Source organism: Hippichthys cyanospilos, chromosome 2 (assembly GCF_059441005.1).
Source record: "Hippichthys cyanospilos isolate Australia breed blue-spotted pipefish chromosome 2, RoL_Hcya_1.0, whole genome shotgun sequence".
NCBI classification, from domain to species: Eukaryota; Metazoa; Chordata; class Actinopteri; order Syngnathiformes; family Syngnathidae; genus Hippichthys; species Hippichthys cyanospilos.
This window is the reverse complement of record NC_142370.1, coordinates 11,935,555-11,959,055: the sequence shown is the minus strand read 5'-3', so window position 1 is coordinate 11,959,055 and position 23,501 is coordinate 11,935,555. Positions and strand designations below refer to the sequence as shown.

General features: G+C 41.2%; 5 protein-coding genes and 1 non-coding gene across 11 annotated transcripts in view; 3 read left to right on the top strand and 3 right to left on the bottom strand.

The window, feature by feature from the left end:
- Nucleotides 1-2,372: 2,372 nt before the first annotated feature.
- Nucleotides 2,373-3,526, bottom strand: LOC148427320 (trace amine-associated receptor 8a-like). The gene is made up of 2 exons (XM_088409168.1): nucleotides 3,336-3,526; nucleotides 2,373-3,189 (listed from the first exon to the last, which is right to left on the bottom strand). The coding sequence occupies exons 1-2, from the start codon at nucleotides 3,521-3,523 to the stop codon at nucleotides 2,373-2,375; spliced, it is 1,005 nt and encodes a 334-aa protein (XP_088265294.1). The 5' UTR covers nucleotides 3,524-3,526.
- A 2,892-nt stretch (nucleotides 3,527-6,418) lies between these two features.
- On the bottom strand, nucleotides 6,419-7,740 carry LOC148427319 (trace amine-associated receptor 13c-like). The gene is made up of 2 exons (XM_088407702.1): nucleotides 7,507-7,740; nucleotides 6,419-7,392 (listed from the first exon to the last, which is right to left on the bottom strand). Exons 1-2 carry the CDS (start codon nucleotides 7,732-7,734, stop codon nucleotides 6,580-6,582), a joined length of 1,041 nt encoding a protein of 346 aa, XP_088263828.1. The 5' UTR covers nucleotides 7,735-7,740; the 3' UTR covers nucleotides 6,419-6,579.
- Nucleotides 7,741-14,014: 6,274 nt separating this feature from the next.
- On the top strand, nucleotides 14,015-14,086 carry trnah-gug (transfer RNA histidin (anticodon GUG)). The gene has a single exon. It is a non-coding gene; the product is annotated as a tRNA-His (tRNA).
- A 276-nt stretch (nucleotides 14,087-14,362) lies between these two features.
- On the top strand, nucleotides 14,363-15,946 carry ebp (EBP cholestenol delta-isomerase). Its single transcript, XM_088404617.1, has 5 exons — nucleotides 14,363-14,499; nucleotides 14,660-14,954; nucleotides 15,216-15,252; nucleotides 15,348-15,478; nucleotides 15,562-15,946. Exons 2-5 carry the CDS (start codon nucleotides 14,663-14,665, stop codon nucleotides 15,780-15,782), a joined length of 681 nt encoding a protein of 226 aa, XP_088260743.1. The 5' UTR covers nucleotides 14,363-14,499; nucleotides 14,660-14,662; the 3' UTR covers nucleotides 15,783-15,946.
- A 270-nt stretch (nucleotides 15,947-16,216) lies between these two features.
- fkbpl (FKBP prolyl isomerase like) overlaps nucleotides 16,217-23,501 on the bottom strand; it is a 21,903-nt gene continuing 14,618 nt past the window's right edge. For 3 of the 6 annotated variants that reach the window (XM_088404557.1, XM_088404584.1, XM_088404575.1), the window contains 4 exons: nucleotides 21,391-21,539; nucleotides 19,803-19,999; nucleotides 19,206-19,468; nucleotides 16,217-17,975 (listed from right to left, as the gene is read on the bottom strand). In XM_088404557.1, coding sequence (XP_088260683.1) covers nucleotides 17,331-17,975; nucleotides 19,206-19,468; nucleotides 19,803-19,971 — 1,077 coding nt within the window. In that variant the 5' untranslated portion in view covers nucleotides 19,972-19,999; nucleotides 21,391-21,539 and the 3' untranslated portion in view covers nucleotides 16,217-17,330. Of the gene's footprint in view, nucleotides 17,976-19,205; nucleotides 19,469-19,802; nucleotides 20,000-20,795; nucleotides 21,366-21,390; nucleotides 21,540-22,256; nucleotides 22,438-22,537; nucleotides 22,768-23,501 lie in introns of those variants that run through there. The other 3 variants (XM_088404566.1, XM_088404549.1, XM_088404592.1) reach the window with 3 other exon arrangements.
- The window catches only part of LOC148427316 (uncharacterized), a 3,598-nt gene continuing 3,068 nt past the window's right edge, over nucleotides 22,972-23,501 (top strand). Inside the window, exon 1 of the mRNA XM_088404605.1 lies at nucleotides 22,972-23,211. Within this exon, the coding sequence (XP_088260731.1) occupies nucleotides 23,031-23,211 (181 nt within the window). The 5' untranslated portion in view covers nucleotides 22,972-23,030. The remainder of the gene's footprint in view (nucleotides 23,212-23,501) is intronic.

Here is a 23,501-nt window from a genome sequence, read left to right as displayed (position 1 = left end):
AAAGACTGTACAGGACGGTAACAAAAATGCATCAAAAATAGTCATAGAGGCTTATTTCTTCATTTACCCTTACCCCATGTTTGTGAAACATGAATCAAACAGCAAAATCCAGCCGCTTTTATCAATCTCAAAGAGTGGCCATTTTGCCACTTGCTAGCAACTGAAAATGACATCATAGTTGACAGCTTTGATGGGAAAATTAAGCCTCAGGAGCCATTTGTAAATTTCTGTCAGCCTTCGAGATGGCGCTGTTGGTTTAAGAATAAAGGCTAGTGCAACTGCAATGCATTATTGCAATGCATCCTTGAACCAAGGAAAGCCTTCTAGAAGAATGGCAAAATATCAAAAGTAGTTCTTGACGCTCCATTTGCCCATCACAGTTAGCAAAATGGTTGCTCGTGAGTTAGATGAAAAAAAAGAGGTGGATTTTGCTTCTAATAATTCACAAACACGACTGTCATCATAATGTCATGTAAAAAAAAGGGGTCGCATAGATCACAATTACAAAATAACAATTCGGAGTTTTTCTTCCCCCTCAAGTCGATTATGCCTAGACAGGTGCTGTGATTCTCCTCGTGATTCGTAAGGGTGGCGTTAAAGCAAAAGCTTCTTTCACTATTTTTTTCTCTTCTTTCTTTCTCGTTTTCTTTATTTCTTGTAATTATCCGCATTCTTGTCTCAAGAGTCATTGCTCGACGATTGACGAGAAGGTGGACAGGTACCGATAGCAGGCAAATATATAAGGGGCCATTATTGTGGCAAAAATAAAAACAAAAAAAACGGCTCATGTTCGAGCAAGAAACCTCCAGCCAAGCGCCTTCTTGAGTTTTATCAGATACCGCCATCTGCGGGGCAAAATGTAACATTGCGCTGCGCTCAATTGGGCTGGTTTGTTTTTGTGCTCGCAGTACACCGTCTATACCAGTTATGCCGGCTTTGTCCAAAAAAAGGGAGAGACACCAAGGTTCTTCGTACTGATGCTTTACTGACTGCACTTGTTTGCAACAGTTCACACCGTAGAACTGACACATACAAAAGAGATGTCAGCTACGGACAACATAATATGCATTTAAACATAAACCAAACTCATACATACCACTTTGGGCCGCTAAACATAGACAAAGCTGGAACACTTTGCGTCTTCGGATACACGCGTGCCGTCGCGTCTGACTTGATGACAGCAGCGTGAATGATTTTCCCGGAAGCCCCTTTCGCGACCCTAAATAAACTCTGCTAGCTGACGGATTGAAAATCATCCATAAATTAACACTATTGCTCCAGTGGACTTAGAAATAATATGGAGCCATTTCAACCGAAATACAAAATATAGAAATCGAACAGAACAAAATTAGGTTATGTTTCAATACAACATTGCCCTCTTCCGGCGAATGCAAGGTATTTCTTTGCCAACCGCCACACCAGTAGAATGTTGATTGCTGTTTATTACTTTTACAAGTAAAGTGTGGAGGTTTTTGTGTGTGTGTGTGTGTGTGTGTGTGTGTGTGTGTGTGTGTGTGTGTGTGTGTGTGTGTGTGTGTGTGTGTGTGTGTGTGTGTGTGTGTGTGCGTTTGGATGTAACTTCGGCTGACCAGGATTGAATATAAAACTCCAACTCCCGGCATATGCCTCAGGCATTCTGTGGTCTCCACAAGGTGGCAATATTCGGCCTTCTGTACTCTCATCGATTTGCAGGCGATATCTTTTATTAGTCACAGTAATATTTATTGTTTGTTGTATCACAGTGCAGTACAGTCACATTAGAAAAAATGCCAAACGATTCACATTGAACATTTTATTTTATGAAATGCTTTACGATATTACCAATTAAAATCACCAACACATTAAAGAGAAAACAGATTAATGCGTCATTTTGAATGTATTTGAATAGTTCTCATTTAATAATTGACTCAATAAATAACTGTAATTACAAAACAACCAAACAAACGTTTATTTTCGTTTACCAATATATATGCATAATTGTTCAATTAACTGTGAAAAGTATAACACAAAAGAATCATTATTTTGTGAAAATACCTTTAATTTTAGAAAATACACGTTAAATGCATACACGTGTTAATTGTTTGTGGATCTCGATAATTAGGTTCGCCTACCTGTTGAAAACCAAAATCAAATGTAGCCCGTAAGCAATTTAATACTGTACATGCAGTGAACATCATTAACAACGGTAATACCGTGCATAGACGTGAAGGAATTGTCACATAACAAGATGAAAGAATGCCACATGAAACAGAAGAACCCTGAGCAGATAGTTCCAATTCCCTCATCATTGAGAATAACCTCTGGTGATTGTCTGATTGTTCTGTGGATAGTCAGCAAAAGGAAAACAAGCACATGTTTACGAGGACGTCTTTCTACTGCATGTTGAGCTCTTGGGAGCCAGGCTGCAATATGCGCAGAGTGACAATGTGTCGAACTGCTCTTCGAAACCATGGGTAAAACAAGGCATATATCAAGGGGTTCACACACGAGTTAAAATAATATATATAAAGAACATAAAAATAAACCAGAGACATTTGTTGACTGTCATTAGTGAGCGAGACACCATAATAAGGACAGAAGCACGCGAGGAAGACGAGAACGAGAATACCAAGAGTCCTGGCCGCCTTCAGCTCGGATTTCTTTGGTTTCAAAGGGGCAGAATTTAGCTCTTGTGCACATTTCGCATGAGAGTGCACAGCTCGCGCCTGAGACACAGCAACCACAAAAACTCTGGTGTATAGAGTGACGATGATGCAGAGAGGTATGCAGAATGTCACAACCAAGTCCACAATAGCTGCACGGAAGTCAATAACGACGGCGCACTCTCCATAGCAGGAGTTAAACTTCCCTGGATGGACCAGGTTGTCACTCAAAATGACGCAGGCATAGAGAAGAGACGAGAGCCAACAGACACAAATACACACTTGAATGCGTTTCACGGTGACTTTGGCGTCATAATGCAGGGGGTCACAAATTGCCACATAACGGTCAGCTGATATCAACACCATGTTTCCTATTGAGGCATAAGACACAATGGTAAATAATAGAGCAAAGAGAGAACACATAATGTCACCAATCATCCAGCAGTTTGCTGATATGTAGAGCTGTCCAGGGATCATCATGAGGCCTACAAGAAAGTCAGCCACAGCCAGAGAAAGGAGGAGGAGGTTGGTGGGAGTGTGGAGCTGCCTGCCCATGAGAGAGAAAGAAAAAAAGACAGCGTGATGCACAAGATGGGGAAATTTGAACCAAACAAAATGAATCCTGAACAACGTTAATATCACATAGCACCGACATGTAAAACTGAGCTGCGAGACAGGAGAAATAACATGTGCCTGAAGTGGGAGATCGCAATGATCACCAGCAGGTTGAGCAGCATAGCGAGGGCGCAGGAGATGGGCAGCAGAACGCCCGTGAGGACTTTCAAAGCAAGATCGTCAGACGTCGACTTCCTGCAGGAGAGGTTGGCCTGCTGCGGAAAGCAGAGCTCTGATTCCATTGCCGATTGCTCTCCCATCTCCATGGAGAAGCTGGAGCTGAGACGGCAGTGGGTCTAAACCTCCCTGCTGACCGCCTCATTTATGTGGTTTGGTTCCTCCCCCAAGAAAATACCATTGGCTCAAAGTTTGCCAAAGTTCCCCAAGTAGGATGTCATCATGACTACAATTATCAACGCCCGTACGAATAGACATAGGGCACTTTACATCATATTAAATCAACATGAACATTTTCATTTACAAATCTTTCTTATCAGATCTATAGTCAGCTGGCTCGCCCACTTTGGGTTTAAACTGTTGTGACATAATGTTGAAATGTTGTTTCGGATATCATGTCAAACTTGAAAATAAAATAAAAATTCTAGACATCATTTTCACAAAGTTCATCTTTTCTCAAAGACCACCTTTTTCATTCAAAGAGAACATATTTCCCAGTCATAACCTTTCCAAGAATAGGTCATTTCAACTTTGGACGAAGTCACAAAGGGCGGCTCGCTGGCGCAGCGATTAGCACATTGGCCTCACAGTTCAGCGTCTCGACTTCAAATCCACATCACTCCATAAACATGCACGACAGGTGTGTTGGACATACTAAATTGTCCTTTGGTGTGAATGGGTGAGTGAATGGTCTCCTTGTGCCCCGCGTTTGGCTGGCAAAATGTATGTGTCAGGGATGCAGGAGAGCGAGAGCACTGGGTCCCCCTTCTTAAAGGGGGGGACCACTAATCCAGAGGCGCTGTCCTGGATGTCCACGTGACGTTGTAGAGGCATGTCAACCAGGAGTGTCCCACAAAAGCTGTGAATCTGAGTGTCAACGCCAACTCTTAATGCCATTGGCACTTTGACCATCCAGTATTTTAGACTCCCTTTGTGGTTGCCATTGTCACCCAGTTGCAAAGATTTACATTTAAAGGGATATTGTGTAATTTTTTGCCTGTGGGCGTTTTAGGGGCATTACAGTAAATGCAGTGCCTCCTGCTGTCCGTAGCTATAACAGACATGGCAACCTCCGGAGGAGTGCCACCCCCCATGTAGTATCATTTAATGATAACGAGACCTACGATTGTATTTAAAACACACGGTTGGTCGTTAAGAATACATTTTTTTGCAAGTTTTTGTAATTCATAGGAATTTAATGTGTTCCTTTTGAATGAAAAACAGTCCAGATCTTACACATTGTCCCTTTAAAACCTTCTGAATGAGGATGGTCGTGGTAGCATTTTTTTTGTTTTTCATCAAGCCTCTTACACAACAACGATTTTGATCAAAGGTTTGTAAAGGATGTCCCGTTTGACCAGGCTTTCACAGAGACAGAGCTCGTTCGCCACCCAGTACTAAAGATTTGAAAAGCCTGAAAGAGAAAAAGAGGAGTGGAGAGCCTGCGGTGGAGGACCAGTGGTGTAGTGGAGGGTATACCGCCTTTATTTAGAGTAAGCATTGCATATATCCACTTTTAACCTCCCCCAATGCGCACCGTTCAGTAGCCAATTGCCCGATAGCCTCTTTTTTCTCAAGAATGTCTCGACAGCATCCGAGGAAAATTGATCCATCAGCCCCATAAGCCGAATTATGACACATAGATGTGCATTCTTATATCGGCCATATTCTTACTTACGATAAATACCGTCATGGGAGGCGCTAGAGGAGTGAAGCGTCAGTTGGCTGTTAGCATCAAGTGCCTGTTGCAGCTAACACAAGCTTGCATTAGCTGAGGTTCCTTTGGCATTATTTTCAATAAAGGAAGCAGGCAGACTTAACGTCCGAGTCGGCCCTTGTTCACACAAAGGAATATTCATAAAATCGGGAGGATAATGTAAAAGATGACGTTTCCAGCCGATTCAATTAAGATTGCGCCGGTTAGAGCACACGGAGAGGTATTCCATTTGGCTCATTTATTTATTACACAATCATTAAGTTGATGAAACACGGACGCTGCTCAACTTTGGGCATTTATGGTAATATGAACTCAAACCGTGTTGCTAACACATTCGACGTTACACAGGCTAGATGTTCAGTGACCACTCACAATGTGGGAAATCTGAATTATACTTAACGCTGAACAAATAAATAATTAACGAATATGAACACGAGAAAATATAAAGGGTTTAGAAAAGATGATCTTCATTATGTTTTGCTGTAGTGTTTACATTGTTGCCAAAGTGTCGGTGCATCTTACACATGATAAAATCGAAAGGACCAGAATTTCTCTCCAAAACTAAGGGTGTGGCTTATACACATTTGTGTCATGTATTTGGGAAAATATGGGGAATCATAAAGGGATACATAGAATAGCAGCGTGAGCAAGAAACCTCCCGTGCCAAAATCCCGCCATCTGCTGGGCAGAGCTTTTTATCGCTCACAATGTATTGTGGTCCGAATGAACCTGTTAAGTGATCAACAAGGCGCACTCACTCCCAAATGAGTTTTGACTGATCTTGAGTGCACTATTTTTCTCTATGTGGGCAATCATGGCGTTTTGTACATTAGGAACAAGGTGTAGGAACTTGTAGACATTCGGACGGGCAGGGTCAAAAAGAAACTACAACTCCCGGCGCGCCTCAAGTGACACATATGGCATGAATAATTCACCAAGTTACAATCAATTTCCTTTTTTTTTTTATTCTTCCCTCTCTCAGTACAGTGCAGACAGAACCTGAAGAACAGAGACCGCATAGCATGCCAACATTTTTTACAGTATTTGAATAAATACTTGGCTCAACAGCTGAAATGACAAGAATACATAAAATTGACAAGATGAAAACATCATGTTGCATTAGTCGTATAATAATTTGTTGTTGATCTCATTTAATAATGTATTCAGTCAATGATTCTAATTCCGAACAGCCAAATACACATTTACATACGTTTACCAACTTAATGTTATTATGATTGTTCGGTGAGAAAATGCACAAATAATACAAAAGCATTATTTTTTTTAATTTTACGGTAGAAGCATGTTCCCAGATTTTGAAAAATCAAATCAAATGTGGCTCACAGGGTTATTCCTAATGCAATCGTTATTCTTAATTGGTGATTTCTGAGAGCAAAAGTAAAACGAGCACATTTGTAGAAAGTCATCCCTCTACTGCATGCTGAGTTCTCGGGAGGCAGGCTGCAGTATGCGCAGGGTGACGATGTGCCGAACGGCTCTCCGAAACCAGGGGTAAAATAAGGCGTATATCAAGGGGTTCACGCACGAGTTGAAAGATAATAAAACAATAGCATAAATATAAAATACAGACATTTGTTGGCTGTCATTAGTGAGAGAGAGACCATAATACGGACAAAAGCACGAGAGGAAGACGAGAATAAGAACACCAAGAGTCCTGGCCGCTTTCAACTCAGATTTTTTTGGTCTCATAGGGACAGAATGTTGCACTTGGGCACAATTCATATGAGGGCGCAGGGCTCGCGACTGAGACACAGCTACCGCAAACACTCTGGTGTAGAGAATGACAATGATGCAGAGAGGAATGCAGAATGTCACAATCAAGTCAACAACAGCTGTCTCAAAGGAAAAAGCATGCACACACTCTCCATAGCACGAGTTAAACTTCCCTGGATGCACCAGCTGGTCGCTCCAAATTATGCTACAGTAGAGAAAAGATGAGAGCCAAGAGAGACCAACACACATTTTCATTCTTTTCATGGTAACTTTGACATTATAATGCAAAGGATTACAAATTGCAAAATAACGGTCAGCTGATATCAGCAACATGTTTCCTACTGAGGCAGAAGTCACAATGGAAAATATCAGACCAATGAGAATACACACAATGTCACCAAGCGTCCAGCAGGATGCCGTTAAGTACATCTGTACAAATATCATCAGGAGACCCACGAGCAAGTCAGCCACAGCCAGAGAGACGAGGAGGAGGTTGGTGGGAGTGTGGAGCTGCCTGCACACAAGAAAGAATGACATAAAAAGACAACATCACGTACAAGATGAAGTCATTTGCACCGAACAAAAAAGTAAAGCCGAACAACGTTAATATCACAGAGCACCGACATGTGAAACAGAGCTGCGAGGCAGGAGAAAGAACATGTGCCTGAAGTGGGAGATGGCTATGATCACCAGCAGGTTGAGCAGCACGGCGAGGGCGCAGGAGATGGGCAGCAGAACGCCTGTGAGGACTCTCAAGGCAAGATCATCAGATGAGGACATCTTGCAGGAGAGGTTGGCCTTCTGGGGAAAGCAGAGCTCTGATTCCATTGCCGATTCCTCCCCCATCTCCATCGAGAAGCTGGAGCTGAGACGGCAGTGGGTCTCAACCTCTGTTGACCGCCTCGTTTATGTTGTCTGGTTCCTCCCCCGAGAAAACCCCATTGGAGTTTGCCAAAGTTCCAAGTATGACATCACCATGAATAGTTGGCTACTATTATTCACACCAATATGAAGATACATAGAGCACCTTACATTATATTATCTACACAGTAATGTTTTCACTTGAAATTACGGATAAACAAGTTTTTCGAGCTGTATGTCAGGTGTTTACAGGATGAAGGCCAAAGAAGGACCTTGGACAACCGATCCTTTCTTTAATGTGGCTCAACTTGAACTGAAGATGGAGGGGAATGAAAGAGAAATACTGTACTATTTGGACAAATGTATAAAACAGGGCAGCTCGGTGGAGCAGTGAACAGCACGTCAGCCTCAGTTAAAGGGACTGGAGTTCAAATTCACCTGGCTACGGCCTTCTTGTGTGGGGTTTGCATGTTCTCCCGCGTGGGTTCTCTCCGGGCACTCCGGCGTCCTCCAACACTTCACAAACATGCATGGCAGGTGTATTGGACATATTAAATTGTCCTTAGGTGTGATTGGTTGTGAAAATAGATGGATGGGTATATTACACTGGGCTGAAGGAAAACCAACAGCTTTTGCACTCATCCGAGTGGTATTAGGAGTTCCGGGGTAGAGTCTTAGAAGGCGAAATGGCCTCGGAACCTGATCTCTACACACTTAATAAACTCTGCATTCTGAAGGCATCTAGAAAAAGCTTCTTGCCTTAAACTAGTTCCCAGCATGTTTGTGTTTGTTGAAAGATCGCCCACACCACAACATAGTGAAACAATATGTTTCATCCAGACAGAGTGGGAGTAGTACAGTAGTGGGAGTAGTACAGGAGGCCTCGGGCCAGTCCTGCCACGGGTCGGAGCAGAAAATGGCAACGTTTCACCTTCCACATTCAGTTCTTATACCCTTTTGGGGCATGTAGTCCCACTGTAGAATGCAGGTGTGTGTGTGTGTGTGTGTGTGTGTGTGTGTGTGTGTGTGTGTGTGCGTGCGTGCACGTGCATGCGTGCGCGGGGGTCTGTTTGCGTGGGGAAGGTGTCTTCAAAAGTCTTTGTTCTGCCGGCCTATCTTTGAAGCGGGAGGAAGTCTGAGTGCCATAAACCCTGTCTGATATCTTCTCTTGAAGGCCACACCTAGCCTTTTGCTCCTGGTGGAATGTTGTGTCGGGGGATGCCATCTGTTCCTTTTGGAGGTGCCGACTTGTCTTTATTTCTCCCGGGCCAAGACTATATCTGCTTTATACCGACATTACGTTCTCTCAGTCTTATTAGAATAACACACAGTTCCATGTACACACTATTTTATTGATATATTGAATTGGAAAAATATGTATTTCTGTCAATACAAAGACAAAATACATTAATATTTGTATGAGTCTTTATTGGCAAACCTTCAGAGTAAAAATACATGCTCTCGGGCGAGTGCGGAATTGCTCATTCATTTGGGCTTGGTCCCTGGTAACAGTAACAAAATGTACAATTTCTTGCAGGCCCTATGAGGATACTGACTGACACATATGGAAAAATCAGGTCCAGAAAATAAAAAACCCTTCCACATTTTGGCTTTAGCTCATTTGACTGCAAGTTGATTCGAAGCACCTGTGGCTTAATTCAAACGGTGGCAGAGTTTGTACTTAATGGACCTGGATTTGCCACCTCTGCTCACTGGAACGCTTTCACAGTCACGCTTTTCGGCAGGAATCTTACTGTTTTTATTTCACCTTCTGTCTCAGGCGGCTGCAAATGTTTGGCTTGCCACTGGGCCCAGTGAGTGTGGCACGCATATTGAATAAAAGTCGCGCTCATCATAGGGGAAGTCATCCAAAAGATCTTCTTTACAATAACGCCTTCAATTTGTCTCCACTAGTCTAAACGTTCTATTCTGATGCAACATTGTGTTTGTGGAATAGGAATTCAGAAGCAAAGTCCACCCAGTCCCAGCTACCTGCTTAGTAGTGTACACTTTAGAAAAAAATGTCAAGCCAATTGCCGCAACAATTGTTAATGCTTTGTGTGACAATAAAGGATGGAAATGCAACGAGGCCAACCTAAAAAATCAGAGACTCAATTTATTTCTCAGTATGACAGCTTCCAAAATCAGCGGGGGATCAAATACCTATTTCCTCTACTGTATGACTCTGGGAAACAGGCTTCGTTTTTGTCTTGTGACGTGTAATTGCACATCTATGGCACCAGGTAGTACATGGGCGCTCTCATTGTTAAAGTCTGAGTGGGAGTTTGAAACTTTTTCATTTGATGTCAACAAGAAACTCGGGAGACACCATGGAGAAATATTTAACAGTGAAAAAAAAAATCTTTAAGATATTTGTGCTCTGTGATAGTTTCCTATTAATTTACATGTATTATTTATTGATTTAATATTTTTTCATCATGAAATGGTTGCTTGGTCAAAAATGTATAGTTTAAACACATTTTATGTATTTTTTTTCTCTTTCATACTAATCTGTACCATGTGAAAACCCTATCAAAGGTCAACTTAATGTGTTGAAAGTTGATTCGTCAATAATGATTATATTTATAGTCTCCGTGGTGAGTGGCGAGGGCGCAAAGCGTTTTCTCTCTTCTAGGGGGAACTTTGCAAAAAATAATTCAGAGGTACCGACTTCTAGGTGAAGATGTGCCTACGGTACTTCTACTTATTTGGAGTGTCCAAAATACTTACCATGCATGTTTTATGGGAATGGGGGAGCGAACCCACGCAGGTAAGGGGAGGACATGCAAACATCACATATGAAGATTGTTTTTGATGTTGATCCTCATGTTTACAGATACAATCAAGGCCGGATTGATCATCCGGCATAAAGGGCAGATGCCCAGTGGGGTGGCGTTTTGAGCCCAATAAAACAATATCGGCAACATATGAAGCAATCAACGTTAGTCTGTTGCTCTAAATCGCAGACTTGAAACAAAGCAGATGCTAATCTACCTGTTTACTCTCCCATTTTATCAATAGAGAATTGATGAGGTCATCGCGAAGCAATCCAAAAAAATCGGATCGATTTCCCATCTCTAATGGTCAAGTTGGCCATGAACTAGTACCGGACATGGCATGCCAACCTGGGGGATCCCACTAGTCGGCACCCACAATTGTGAAATTCTTGAGTAGAAAGTTGAAACCCCCATGACTGCTTCCCTGGCTCCCCAAGTTCCAGGATGTGTCGGCCATGTGCACTCCCAGGGGACATCATGACAATAAGGTTCTTGGTTAAGCACTTAATATCAAAAATGTTGGAATCCATTTAAATCTATTATTTGTCAAATGTATTTTCAAGTATGGCAGCTGTGTCCCTGGAGGTTGGTCTCATGAGATTTCAGTCGGCTATGTTTTTGACACCTTGGCCCATTAGCGTGCGCTGATGAGTGGTTTGCAATCAGAGGTGTGAAGACAACACAACAACACGCGAGGCAATGAATGTGTTTTCTCAGGAGACAGACAAAACAGCCATCTTGTTGTTCCACCATAACAATTATGAAAAATGGATGATGTCATTGCTTCAAACCAGGGAGCGATGTTACTACATTTTGTTTTGGCTGGAGAATACTAAGATTAAACGATGTGGGGTGGAAACGGTACTGGACTGCAAGGCAATTTAGATGCAAATGCTGAAACTGATGTCGCAACAATAAAACGATTTGAAGTTTTGATGCTTTATTTTTTCGACACGCGACTTTTTTCACGCGACTTTACTCTTCCACGTTGAGCCGTCTTCGGACCCATCCAATTTGTTTGAAACGGGGGTCTTTTCGTCACCCTTCGGTGTGTTTCTCCCCCCGCCTGCTGAATTCCGCGAGTGCCGTGCCGCTGCTCTCGCAGTTTTGTCTCGAACGAACAAGTCAAGCCGTCTTTTCCTTTTCATATAGGGCAAAGTCCGCCGGAAAAAATGTCCACGCGGTCCTGTTGTTGGCAACGAAGACAAAAATGAGGCGGCGCATGACGGAAGCGCAAACGTGCCAAAACGGATGCATACTATATTGAATTAGAAGTAAATATAATCATTGTATCGCTCCCTCTTTCATCACACCTGATCAAACCTATTTAGAAATCTCTGTGAAAGCCCGATAACGATCCTGATCATGTGAATTGCCTTATTTTTCAGACTATGAGCCGCGACTTTTTCCTCATGATTTGAGCCCCTGCGGCTTATAGTTGGGTGCACCTTATCTGCTGGTTTTTCCCACCGGTCAAGCAACTGTGTGTTCAAGGAGTCAGTTCATGGAACAGTTATGATCTAGAACTGAAAAGATGTCAATCAATGCATGTGATCAAAAAGAGGTTTAAAATATATGATTAAAATTATATATTAAAAAAAGGTCTACTAAATTGAATAAGACCTTGTATAAAAGTTTGTGACGTGTAAATTTGAAATACGGTATACAGTATATATGATTGTATTTATAAATTTATGATTGTATATATTATTCATTTGCACTGTGTGCAATGTTCACTAAAATAATCGATCAATTAAACAACGGGAGACGGAATGCTATCGAAGTATCGATTTCGAGTTTGAACTGCTATGTAACTCTGGACTATTCTGTTGGTAATATGCATTCATCCATTTTCTATAAATATAATGTTGTTGTTTTTTTTGCTCAATTTTTGCCGCTGCGGCTTATATACCGGTGCGCCTTATGGTCCATGTTCATGTTCGCCTTATAGTCCATGTTACATGTTCGCGGAGGTTGCTGGAAAAGCCGTGTGTCTTCTGTGTGGAGCAAGGCTGCTGATAATGAAACAGTATAATCTGAGAAGACAGCATCATAAAAACGAAAAACGCGGACAAAAAAAAAATATGAATGACAAAAGGCAACTCTTTTTAATCACAATGCCCAACTGATTTTATCACAAGAAGAGGCAATCAATCGATATAGCACTATATCCCTCCAGAGAAAATTGATAAAAGATTTATTATCAGATATAAAAATGTACATAATTCCTACAATGTTCATTTACCGTCACCAGTCATCCCTGTAATGTTGTCATTGAGCATTGTCATGATCACTGTTCATATAGTTAGTGCAAAAACATTTGTGATCGTGAGCCACATTAGATTTTCTTTTCAACAGATGGATGAAACTATTTGATGACGTCAAGGAAAAATGAAAGCGTGTGTGCATCTATTGAGGATTGTCTAAAATGGAAAAATACTGTATATACTTGTGAATTGTTTTGTATTTTTCTTTTTATTTAACTTTAGTTTATGGAACAGTCATATTAGAATGATGCTGGTTTTGGCGTTTTGGCTATTTTAGAGTTACATTAATTCACCGAATCAAACATTAAATATTTAATGGTTGTGTCATTTCAATTGTTAAAACAAGTATTTTACCAAAATAAAAACATGTTGAGTATAAGTATCTTTTGGACGTTTCTGTCACTGCACGCACTGTATTGACACATGAGTTTTTTTGTTTTTGTTTTTTTAAATGTACTGTACTATCAACTGAAATTTAGAGGGTTTCGGAAGCCAAATGTCGCCACCTCGTGGGACACCACGCGCACTGCATATGAACATGCTGGGAGTTGAGTCCCTTTTCAGCCCTGACACCAAATGTCCACAATGATTCATCCACAGTTTCCGATGTACAGTTTTTAGTGGTCACTCCATTTAACAGGTTGAGGAGCCGAATTCCCCACAATTTTTTTAGAAACGTGTCCTGCACATCGATCCCATGTCAAGAGGTTAATGTAGACCTCAGTACCACGGGGCATCCATTTTCAATCGCCACCGGTCCTCACAATGGTCACAGGATCGTTGGTGCTTATCCCAGCTGGCTTCGGGCTGTAGGCGGAAAAATGAAATCTAGTGCTCATTAAACGAAGTGCAACAAAAATCACGTTGAAGAGTCTAAAGACTATTTATTCTGCAGTATAACTATTTAAATGCACAAAACATTGTATTATTTATGTCTCGGGTGGGCGGGGGTTGTTGTGGGTATGAATCTTTTTTTTTTTATTGCAGTAATTCCAAGACAGAGGAAGAACTGTATGAACAACTCTTGTTATACAATATGCAAACACTAGTAGAACATATAAAAGAGACCATGTGCAGTTTTGCAATGCATTATGCAAATACTCATAGTGTCTTGCCTTTGGTCTGGTAAAGGTAGTTATTTAACGGAAACCAAAATTGTCCATTTTTTTCAATTTTTTATTTTATAAAAGCAAAATCTTTGCTAATCGTCGTTATACCCAGTAGCTCGCCGTGATCGTATAGTGGTTAGTACTCTGCGTTGTGGCCGCAGCAACCCCGGTTCGAATCCGGGTCACGGCAGGGAAAACAGTCCCTCTCACGGCTAGGGTATACTTTTCCTGGGGTCTAATCGGAAGCATTAAAAATTGGAATTTTTGACTTTACCTCGTGATGTAACACATTTTTGACGAGTTAACGGCGACGTCAATAGCGCGGTCCAGTACTAGCATTTTTTCATTGGCGTAGTCCACCAATGACGTTATGTTCCGAGAGCACTAGCCAATCGGTGAGCCCGATTGATATCACATGCTATGTGGCACAACAAATAAAGCAGTCTGATTGGTTAGCCAGGTGTCATTTTGGAGTTCCGCATTTCGACTTTTTTTTTTTATCCATTTGTAAGGCAGTGCGTTAAAGTTCCAAATGTGTAGTTTCTTCTAAAGTTCAGAAGTTTTGCTGATCGTCACCGGTGAGGGATAAAGCGGATTTGAAACGTAAGGCATACTTTTTTTCTGCAATTCTGTCTTGGAGCAGCTCGAAATTAATGTGTAATTACGCTGTTGTATTCATTTATGAAGTCTGATCACCGCAATGCGGGTCAAGGTGCAACCTAATGTTTTAAAAGCGCGCTCACAATTCCTTCCTCCAAAACAGGCGATGGAAGCCACCTCAGCATCTGCACCTCTTCATCCCTACTGGCCCAGGGATCTTGTATTGCCCACTTATGTGGCCAATGACCGATCTATGGCAGAGATCCTGACGTTTCTCTTCTCGGCGTCTGCGGTGTTTCTACTCGTGACGTGGATGATTACCGGCCGGCTGGGCGCACTGAGGCGCCTGGCTGTGGGCTGGTTTGCCATTTGTGGTTTCATCCACTGTGTCATCGAGGGCTGGTTTACTCTCTATTATGACATCGTTCCAGGAGACCAAAGCTTCCTGTCACAGTTGTGTGAGTACACGTTTGACAAAGCCACAAAAAGTTTTCAACTTTTGGGTGAATTTTAGGATGAGCCAAAAATGCACTATATTTTAGGATGAACCAAAAATGCACTATAACCTACAATTATGACCTTCCTGTGTTATTCCTAAACCTTTTAACAAAAACGTGTTCGTGTTTTTGTACCCCCCCCCCTAAAGGTTTTGAAAGTCTTAGAGATTTTAAAAACTTCATAATTTGTCATAATAAAAATGTTTCATATGTTTCTCCCAGGGAAAGAGTATGCTAAAGGAGACAGTCGATACGTAATGTGAGTTTCAGATTGCACAAAAATCTAATGTATATACCAGAACATATCTCGTGCAGTTGCTGATTTTAGTCAAATCATTTTTCTCATGTGTCCAGAGCTGACAACTTCACTGTTTGTATGGAGACGGTGACAGCGTGGTTATGGGGCCCGTTCAGTTTTTGGGCTGTGTTTTCTTTCTTAACGAACAAGCCCTACAGATTTGTCATGCAGCTCATACTTTCAGTCGGTAAGAAAAAACAGGTTTTGCATTACATCGCACGACTGTCCAGTATTGTCGGTGTAATCGTCTTTATTTTTCTCCTCCTCCAGGCCAGCTCTATGGAGCCGTGCTGTACTTCTACTTAGCGCACAGAGAGGGGTACATTCACAGTGAGCTGGGACACCCCATCTACTTTTGGTTCTACTTTGTTTTCTTGAATGCTCTGTGGGTCGTTGTGCCACTGATGCTCATTGTGGACGCATGGAGACAGCTGTCATTAGCACAGGCACTTTCAGATGGGAGAAGGTCTCACAAGTCGAAGAAACAATGAAGATGATGTGATTGGGACTTATTCCCAGATATTGCAAGGAAAGCACACACTTGGGAGACGCTGGGGAGATGGAAAACAACTGGTGCTGTTTAATCAATACGGTCTGTGGAGAAAGTTAGTGATAGAGACCAGAATGTTGAATAAACTTTTACAATTTGTCACAATTTTATGAAAAGTAACAACACCAAACCATCCATGCTTCAAAATATCTCAGTCGAAAGAGCGTTAGACTGAAGATCGGAAGGTCCGTGGTTCGATCCTGGGTTTTGACTTTTCACTCCGCTTTTTCCATCTTGTGCCCCCCCCCCCCAAAAAAAAAAAAAAACAACCTTAGTATGCCAATAACAGCCGTTAGAGGCTGTCCAATCCAGAAAAGCTTAGTTTTTTTTTAAACAGCATTTTTTTTGTAACATTTTATGTGAAAACAAAATAGATAAGGTCAAACATTTTTATTTAGCTTTTTTTTTTTTTTTTTAAATACAAAAATTAAGGCATTCTAGAGTAACACACCCATTCAGGCATTGGTCATAAAAAGGCTAATATTTATCAACCTGAAGTGTCAGACCTGCTCTAAAAAAAAATGTATATAAAATAACAGGTACACTTAAATTCATTACTTTTTGTGGACCAATACAAATGAAGTTTGAATGGGTCTAAAGTTTATTAAATCAGACACTGATGGCATGTTTTGAGGTTTTTGTTTTTTTTTAACCCAAAAATGCTTTGCACTGGTTAAGGTACCGGTGTCAAACTCAAGGCCCAGGGGCGAAATTCGGCCCGCCACATCATTTTATGTAAACAATAAATGAACAAACTAGACTGCTTTACTTCTGATTTCAAAACAACTAAGCTATCAATTTGCTGTGTACAGTAATAATACTATGAGACAATTTAAAATCGACTTGGTTTCCTCAACATATCGGCCCAATGAAGGAAGTTCTCGCTACAAAATGGCCCGCGACAAAAATGAGTTTGACACCCCTGGGTTAAGGGGTACTTGGCTGAAAATTCATTTCACAGGGGGTACATCACCGACTAAAATAAGTTGAGAACCACTGCATTAGACTATGTGCGTTTTTTTTTTTTTTTTTTAAAGGACATTCGTCATCAGTCCGGCCCTCGGCTTGGAGTTAATTTTTCCATCTGGCCCCTGACCAAACAAACGTTGATATCCCTGGTGTAAGGTGTATTAGAGAGAGAAGCATCAAAACCATGCATGATATTGGCCCTTGCGGAATGCTCCTGACTGTTGTGTAAAATTTGCACTGGCTATAATCACGTTGTCCTCCTAAGACCCAGCCTAATCATTCGTGTCCACTCTTGTCATTTTAGTCTCAGCAAGACAGCAAATGAACTGCATCCCACCAAAACACATGAAGCATCATTGGAATGGACAGGGCATCTTCTAGCAAGCACAATAGAACTTAGTAGGCTGGGTCGAATGAGTCAAAATATATAGAGCAAAACTAAATGTCTACTATAGTAGAGACAATTTTTTTAAAAAAAGAGTCTCAGGAGGATATGAGAAGAAGAAGCTTTTCCTGCATTCTAGTTGAACATTTTACTAAGTCTCTGTCCCAGCTGTGCATTCGACGCCTTCTCCCGACACGCGATGTCTTTCAGAGCCTTCACGGCCGCCGTGGATTCCGGCTGCAGCTTCAGGAGTTCTCGAAAGGCTTTCCGGGCCTCCTCCAGCTCATTCACCATCTGGCAGGCTTGGCCGAGTCGGTACCAAGCTTTGGCCCCGCCCGGCTCCAGCTGTGTGGCCCTAGCAGCGCTTTCTTTGGCCCGCACCGGCTGCTTTAGTTTGAGCTGACACAAGGACAAGTTGGAATGAAGTTCTGCTTTCGTGCTTTGCACTTGATGCACAGTGGGACCGCATGGTGGATCTTCAGAAGGCGCCGTACTTTGTTCTTCCATTTGGTCTTCTTGCCTGTCTGATTCGCGGCCCTGCAGGGTGATGAGCAGTTTGAGGGCGCGGCTGTAGCTGTCCGACGCTCCCCACAAATCTCCGCTTCTGAATCTCTGGCCGCCTCTTTCCTTATGGCACCTCACCCACTCCCATTTTTCACCGGGCGACATCTGCCAGGTTTCCTTCCCAGGGGTGAAAGCTTGGAGTTCCACAGTGGCAAGTATCTCTTGCATGGGCTGAGAATGCCACACGTTGTCTCCATTTGCCGGGGTGAGTCGTATCTGAGCAGCAAGACGCCAACGTTAGACTTGTCTTGGCATGTGTCAGTAGAAATCAGGCTGTTTTTATGCAGTGAGATTATTTTTGCCTTCCGTATTTGCAAAGTTTTCTTATCGTCTATCGGGGCTGAATGGCAAATTACAATTACAATCACAATCTAAGACGATGCCATTTCAGGATTGTCAAAGATGTGTTTTTTTTGTTGTCGTCGTCGTTTTTAAGTTTGTTAAAGAACTCTTATATCCTTTGCTCAGGGTATACTTTTCCTATTACCCTTTGCTCAGAATACTCCACAGGCGCAAAACGCAGACACGATGACGTCAGCCAGGATGAAGAGCTCGAGGTCAAAATGAAACTAAACATCAGCAGTTATTTTTACTTTTTTGTAACACATAGTTTTGATATTTACACAGTAGATTCCAATTACAATCATCTGAATTGATTTAGTTTTGTTCCAGAACAGATTTTTTTTAAACATCAGATTTATTCACAAAATAAAAAGCATACACTTACATGAAAATGTTAAATTTGAATGTAGCAGTGAGAATGAATATCCTCCTCAGACCCAGTCTATTAGTGTCCACTGTTGTGTTCATTTTGTCATTGCCTGTCAATTGCTGTTTTTATCTTCATTACAATTTGTTTATATTCATGTGTATCTGTACATTTCTTTACTTATTCATTATTTCTGCAGTTTTAATCCTCAATACAATTGGGAGTATGTGGGGACCTGAGATTTTAGAGGCTTTCCACACATCAGCAAACCTAATTGAATGCTATTTAATGATGTGACAGTGCAGTTTTCTTTCAAATTCAGCGCAAATAAATTAGAACACGAGGGAGGTTATTTCTATTGTGACTCCCTTGCAAAACGTTGTGCGCCTTAATTTTGTTAAGCTCAATACAAAAATGCACAAAAATTGTGACAACATCTTCTGGGATGCAAACCACATATGAAACATGTTAGTTGCTGAATAAAATACACATCGAGACCACCAATGCATTTACAGTTTAATAAATTAGACACAGATGCCAGAATGCACCAGTTAAAGCATTTTTTCCCGTCTTTTTTAACCCAAAATTTGTGGTTAGGGGGTGGCTGAAAAAAAATTCCCAGGGGGTACACATCAGTAAAAAAAGATTAATCATCACTGTGTTAGAGGAAACAGGGAAAAAGCTTGACTAAAACCCACGCTGTGATTGCCATGGGTGTTTTTAGACTTTTTCCATACCTGGCATGTGTCTCCAGCTCTCATAGTTTCCAAGCAGGCTTCCGTAACATCACAATGACCCTCGCCAAGTCGAAGTGTGGTCCAGTCACCCAGTGGTATCTGCAGAACACAGTCCAGCTGACGCTGTAGGAAGGCCGCTTGTCCAAAATCATGAGGACCTTCTTGCTTGGTCTCTTCTTTCACAGATTTTCCAGCTTGATCCGTCACACACGCACGGACACGGCATAGAGAACCCAACCTTGGCTTGCAAATGGACGACAGTGCTAGGAGGGAAAAAAAAAAAAAAAAAAAAAAGTGTCACCAAAAACGTCTCTCATCATTACTTCCCAAATAACATTTTTCGTGTCTTATTTTAATGAAACAAACAAAACAATCATCAAACAAAACATAATCAGCCAGAAAAAAAAAGAGTATATGTATGATTGATAGACTAAAATTAGAAGATCTGGACAATTTTGTTAGACAATGACTCTAAACCATTATTCAATTATAATTCTTTTTAATGATTTATTTTGATAATCCATTAGTTGACCAATATATTTGGACACGAATGAATGAATGTGAATGAATAATAAATAAAATGAATGTTGCAGGCACCTTCCGCAGAATAAGAAACTTTTTTTTGGTTTGCAGAGTGCGTCAGCGTCTTCTGGACGGTCCAGAGGCCTCTCGGACAGATTGACACCCAAGAAGTAACATCAACTTCATCATGATCGTTGGCAGCAATGTCAACCGGCGGTGGTTCATAATCTTCAATTGGATCCATGTCTCCTGTCAAGCCAGCCTCATAGATTCTGCAAAAGAAAATGTGGCATCCTTAATTCTGTACTATGGGAAACTTAACTTTTCATGAGTATTTTAGGTCTTTTAAATCAAGTCGAGAATGAGAGGAGGTATTCAAGTATTAAAGCAGTCATCTTTTCTATATTGCTTCTCCTCATGGGCATCTCAAAGAGTTGAGTGGATCCTGTGCGTATCCTCTTGCTGATTGGCAGTCCAAAGTGGTCACTGCAAAGAGGCACACTCTTGTGCCCAATCCCATTCACAATTCCAGCCTTGTGCTCCTCAGTTGCGCATTTGCCGAGTAATTTCACACATTAATGTTCACATTACACACAATTTCCAAGTTATTTTTTTCTGCTCTCTTTACAAGAATGTATTAATTTGGTTGTTTCTTACATCTTGGTGAGAATCTCATGTTAATAACACCTTTGGAAATATATTTAGTGATAAAAACAATGACTTGTTCAACACTATTTCAGTCTCTGTATCTTAATTTTGGCTATCTCCATTGTTTTTCAATTCCGCGTGTGACAGTTCAGTAGGAAAAAAAATGAATAATTTTACAGCCAATAAGCTTGAATTTATTTTTAATGCATAGAAAAATATACTCTAAATCCGATTTTAAAATGGAGGGAAAATAACCCAACTGAAAGAATTTGAAGTCTATCCAATGTCAAAGCGAAATTACAGTAACATAAATCGCACAAACATAAACAATGTATGCAGAAAAAAAATGTATTTACAATGTGTATTTATGACAACCAACGCCACGTATAGGGCACGATTGCTCCTACATTTCAATTTCACCTGAAATAGAGCCCTTTTCCCTGGACCGGGTGTGAGAGCTTGCTGTCGAAGCAGTTGGTCCTTGTTTGCCTTTTTGGAGCTCACATATAAATTTGCAAGCTCTTTGTCAAGACAAAGCAGAAAGTGCACCCGTCTATCCATCCTTCCGGTGCATCTCGGTATTAAAAAAAAACAAACAAACAAAAAACATTCCATGCTGAAATGTCTAGAAGACGTTCCTTTGCGCACACTATTCTCGCACGATCACCGTGATAGCCACTCCCCCTTTTGTAATGTTTTATCGGTGACTGTGGTTGGTTTCCTATTATATGTATCATCAAGCTCAGAATTCAGAGTCGGAATTTAGACAGTCTTTTTCCGTTTTCCCGCATAAGCTGTTAGCGTATGCTGACTTCGAAGTGGGAAAATTGACTCCGAGGAGAGAACGTCTCACAAAAGGTTCAAAACTGAGCCTCCCAAAACCTGCTTTCTAGTCGTGGTTATACAAACATAAATAAACAAACATGCGGACGAAACGGTCTTTACGGAGACGTAGAAAATATCATAACGGTTGCAGCGTGCTGTTGCTCTCTGTATTCATGAAAGAAAGACGTACCACATCCAAGATAAAAATCCATTCAAAGTCAGATGAGCCATGGGAAGATTCCTCTTTGGTATCCATGACTTCTTCGTTGTGTTTTTCCTCTGACACAATGATTGTTACACCGCATTGCTGCCACCCTCAGGCCGTAATTCTGCCACCCGCTGGAAAGAAAAATCCTTCAGTCAAGCAAAACAAGAAAAAAATACAGCAATACACGTTTTATTTTTCTTAAGTAGGGCAAAGGAAATGCAATCTTTCTTGATGCTCTTCCACTACCACGTCGTTTATTCTAACAACAATCTAACCTAGATTGCCATTTGACTGCATTTTTTTCCATTCCTCAGTCTAACATCAGTGCCTGCGTGAAAAATAATGACTGGAGTCAAATTATAAGTCTTCTGGTGCGTATTTATGTAATCTGTTGATGGTTAATTCGTGTTTCATTAGTGCATTATCTTGGATAAACACGTTTGCCTTTCTGAAAACGGAAAGTTCTTTTTTTTTTTTTTAAATGAATTTAGATCCATTACTGTAATTATTACTTTTAAGACAAAAAAACTTCTAAATTCAATCTGTTTAAAAAAAAAACATTTCATGTGACGTCATAACTCAGAAAAGCATTGGACAAATGGTAAAATGATAAACGGACTTACTTATTTAGCACTTTTTGACCTTAGTTGCTCAAAGTGATTTACACTGACAATTGATTTACCTACTGATGACGCAGCAATAAAACTCAGAGTTGGAATTTGATTTTAAAAAACTGCTTAGTGATTTAATAATTTATGAAACATGTTACTGAGTAAAATGGGAGTTCCTCCAAATAATACTTGTAACATATTTCACAAATAATACTTGTAAGATATTTCACAGCTTACATGCATACAATCTGGTATCTTGAAAAGATTTAGTTGGTGTGTAGACATATCCTCCAGAAACCTAACCTATTCATTGGGGTTTCCCTGACAAGGAAGTAAATTGCATCCCATGAAGCATGAGAAAGGCCAGGGTGTCCTCCACTGAGCACACTGCGTCAAACGAGTCAAAACCTACAGACCCCTTACAGTGGAAACAAATGATCAGGATGGGTCTTGAGCAGATAAACAGCACTTACGGTACCTCAGCTTTAGAGAGAAAAAAAAGAAATCCATGTGATCACCTGAATCATTTTGGTTTCTTTGAATCCATGATTAAACCCTCCATCAGAGGAGGCCCTCGTCAAGCATATGGCAAGGAGCCGAACCTTCACCACATCATTTCGCAGTATTCATCCAGAAAACTTGCATTCGAATAAGCCACCGGTCTTGAAGCTAGGTACACAGACCACAGCACAGAGCGCATGCCTTGCTACCACACTTAATGAGCTGACGTCCCGTAGTAGTGCCGGGATTAGAAATAGCCGGGTCGGCTCCGTCTGGAGGCTCGCCGTCACTACCAGACTATTTTTACATGTTTCATACATCACACAGCCCTGTGATGTCAGCCAATCTCTTTGAAGCAGGTGATGTCACATAGCCGCTTCATTCGCTCTAATGACACGTGCCTTTTCATCCGTGTGGAATGCGTCTGAGATCCACTGTGGATCCTTGTCAAGAGTGTTCGCGCCTCTGACCATATTCATTCGGCGTGACTGAGGCCTTGTCCTAAGCTAAATGGATCTGTTACCATATGGCGTTCGGAGTCAGCTCGAATGCATTTCACGTGCGGTGCTGCTGTCGCAGCCTGCTGATATCACCAAATTCTTAGAAGCGCACCTGACCCAAATGATAGAATTTGGAGGCCCTAACCAAACAGATATTAAAGAGGCTGCCTTTCGCTATCAAGAACAATGGGGTAAGTGACTGGTTTTTAAAATTGGTATCACAAAACTATGCAAAGCAACCGACTCAGCGCATGTAGAAATGGACTTCCAGCATTCTAGATCAAGAGGATGAACTAAGCCAGATTTCGTTTTAGAGTTCATCTTGACCCAGGATACGGTGTCCAAACTAAGGCCCGACCGATTAATTGGGCGCCGATTAAATCGGCCAGTTATCAGATTTAGATCAGTTTAGATTTAGAGAAGTTATCATTTTTAAAAGACTTTAAAAACAACATTTTTTTTAAGGAATAAAATACCTGGA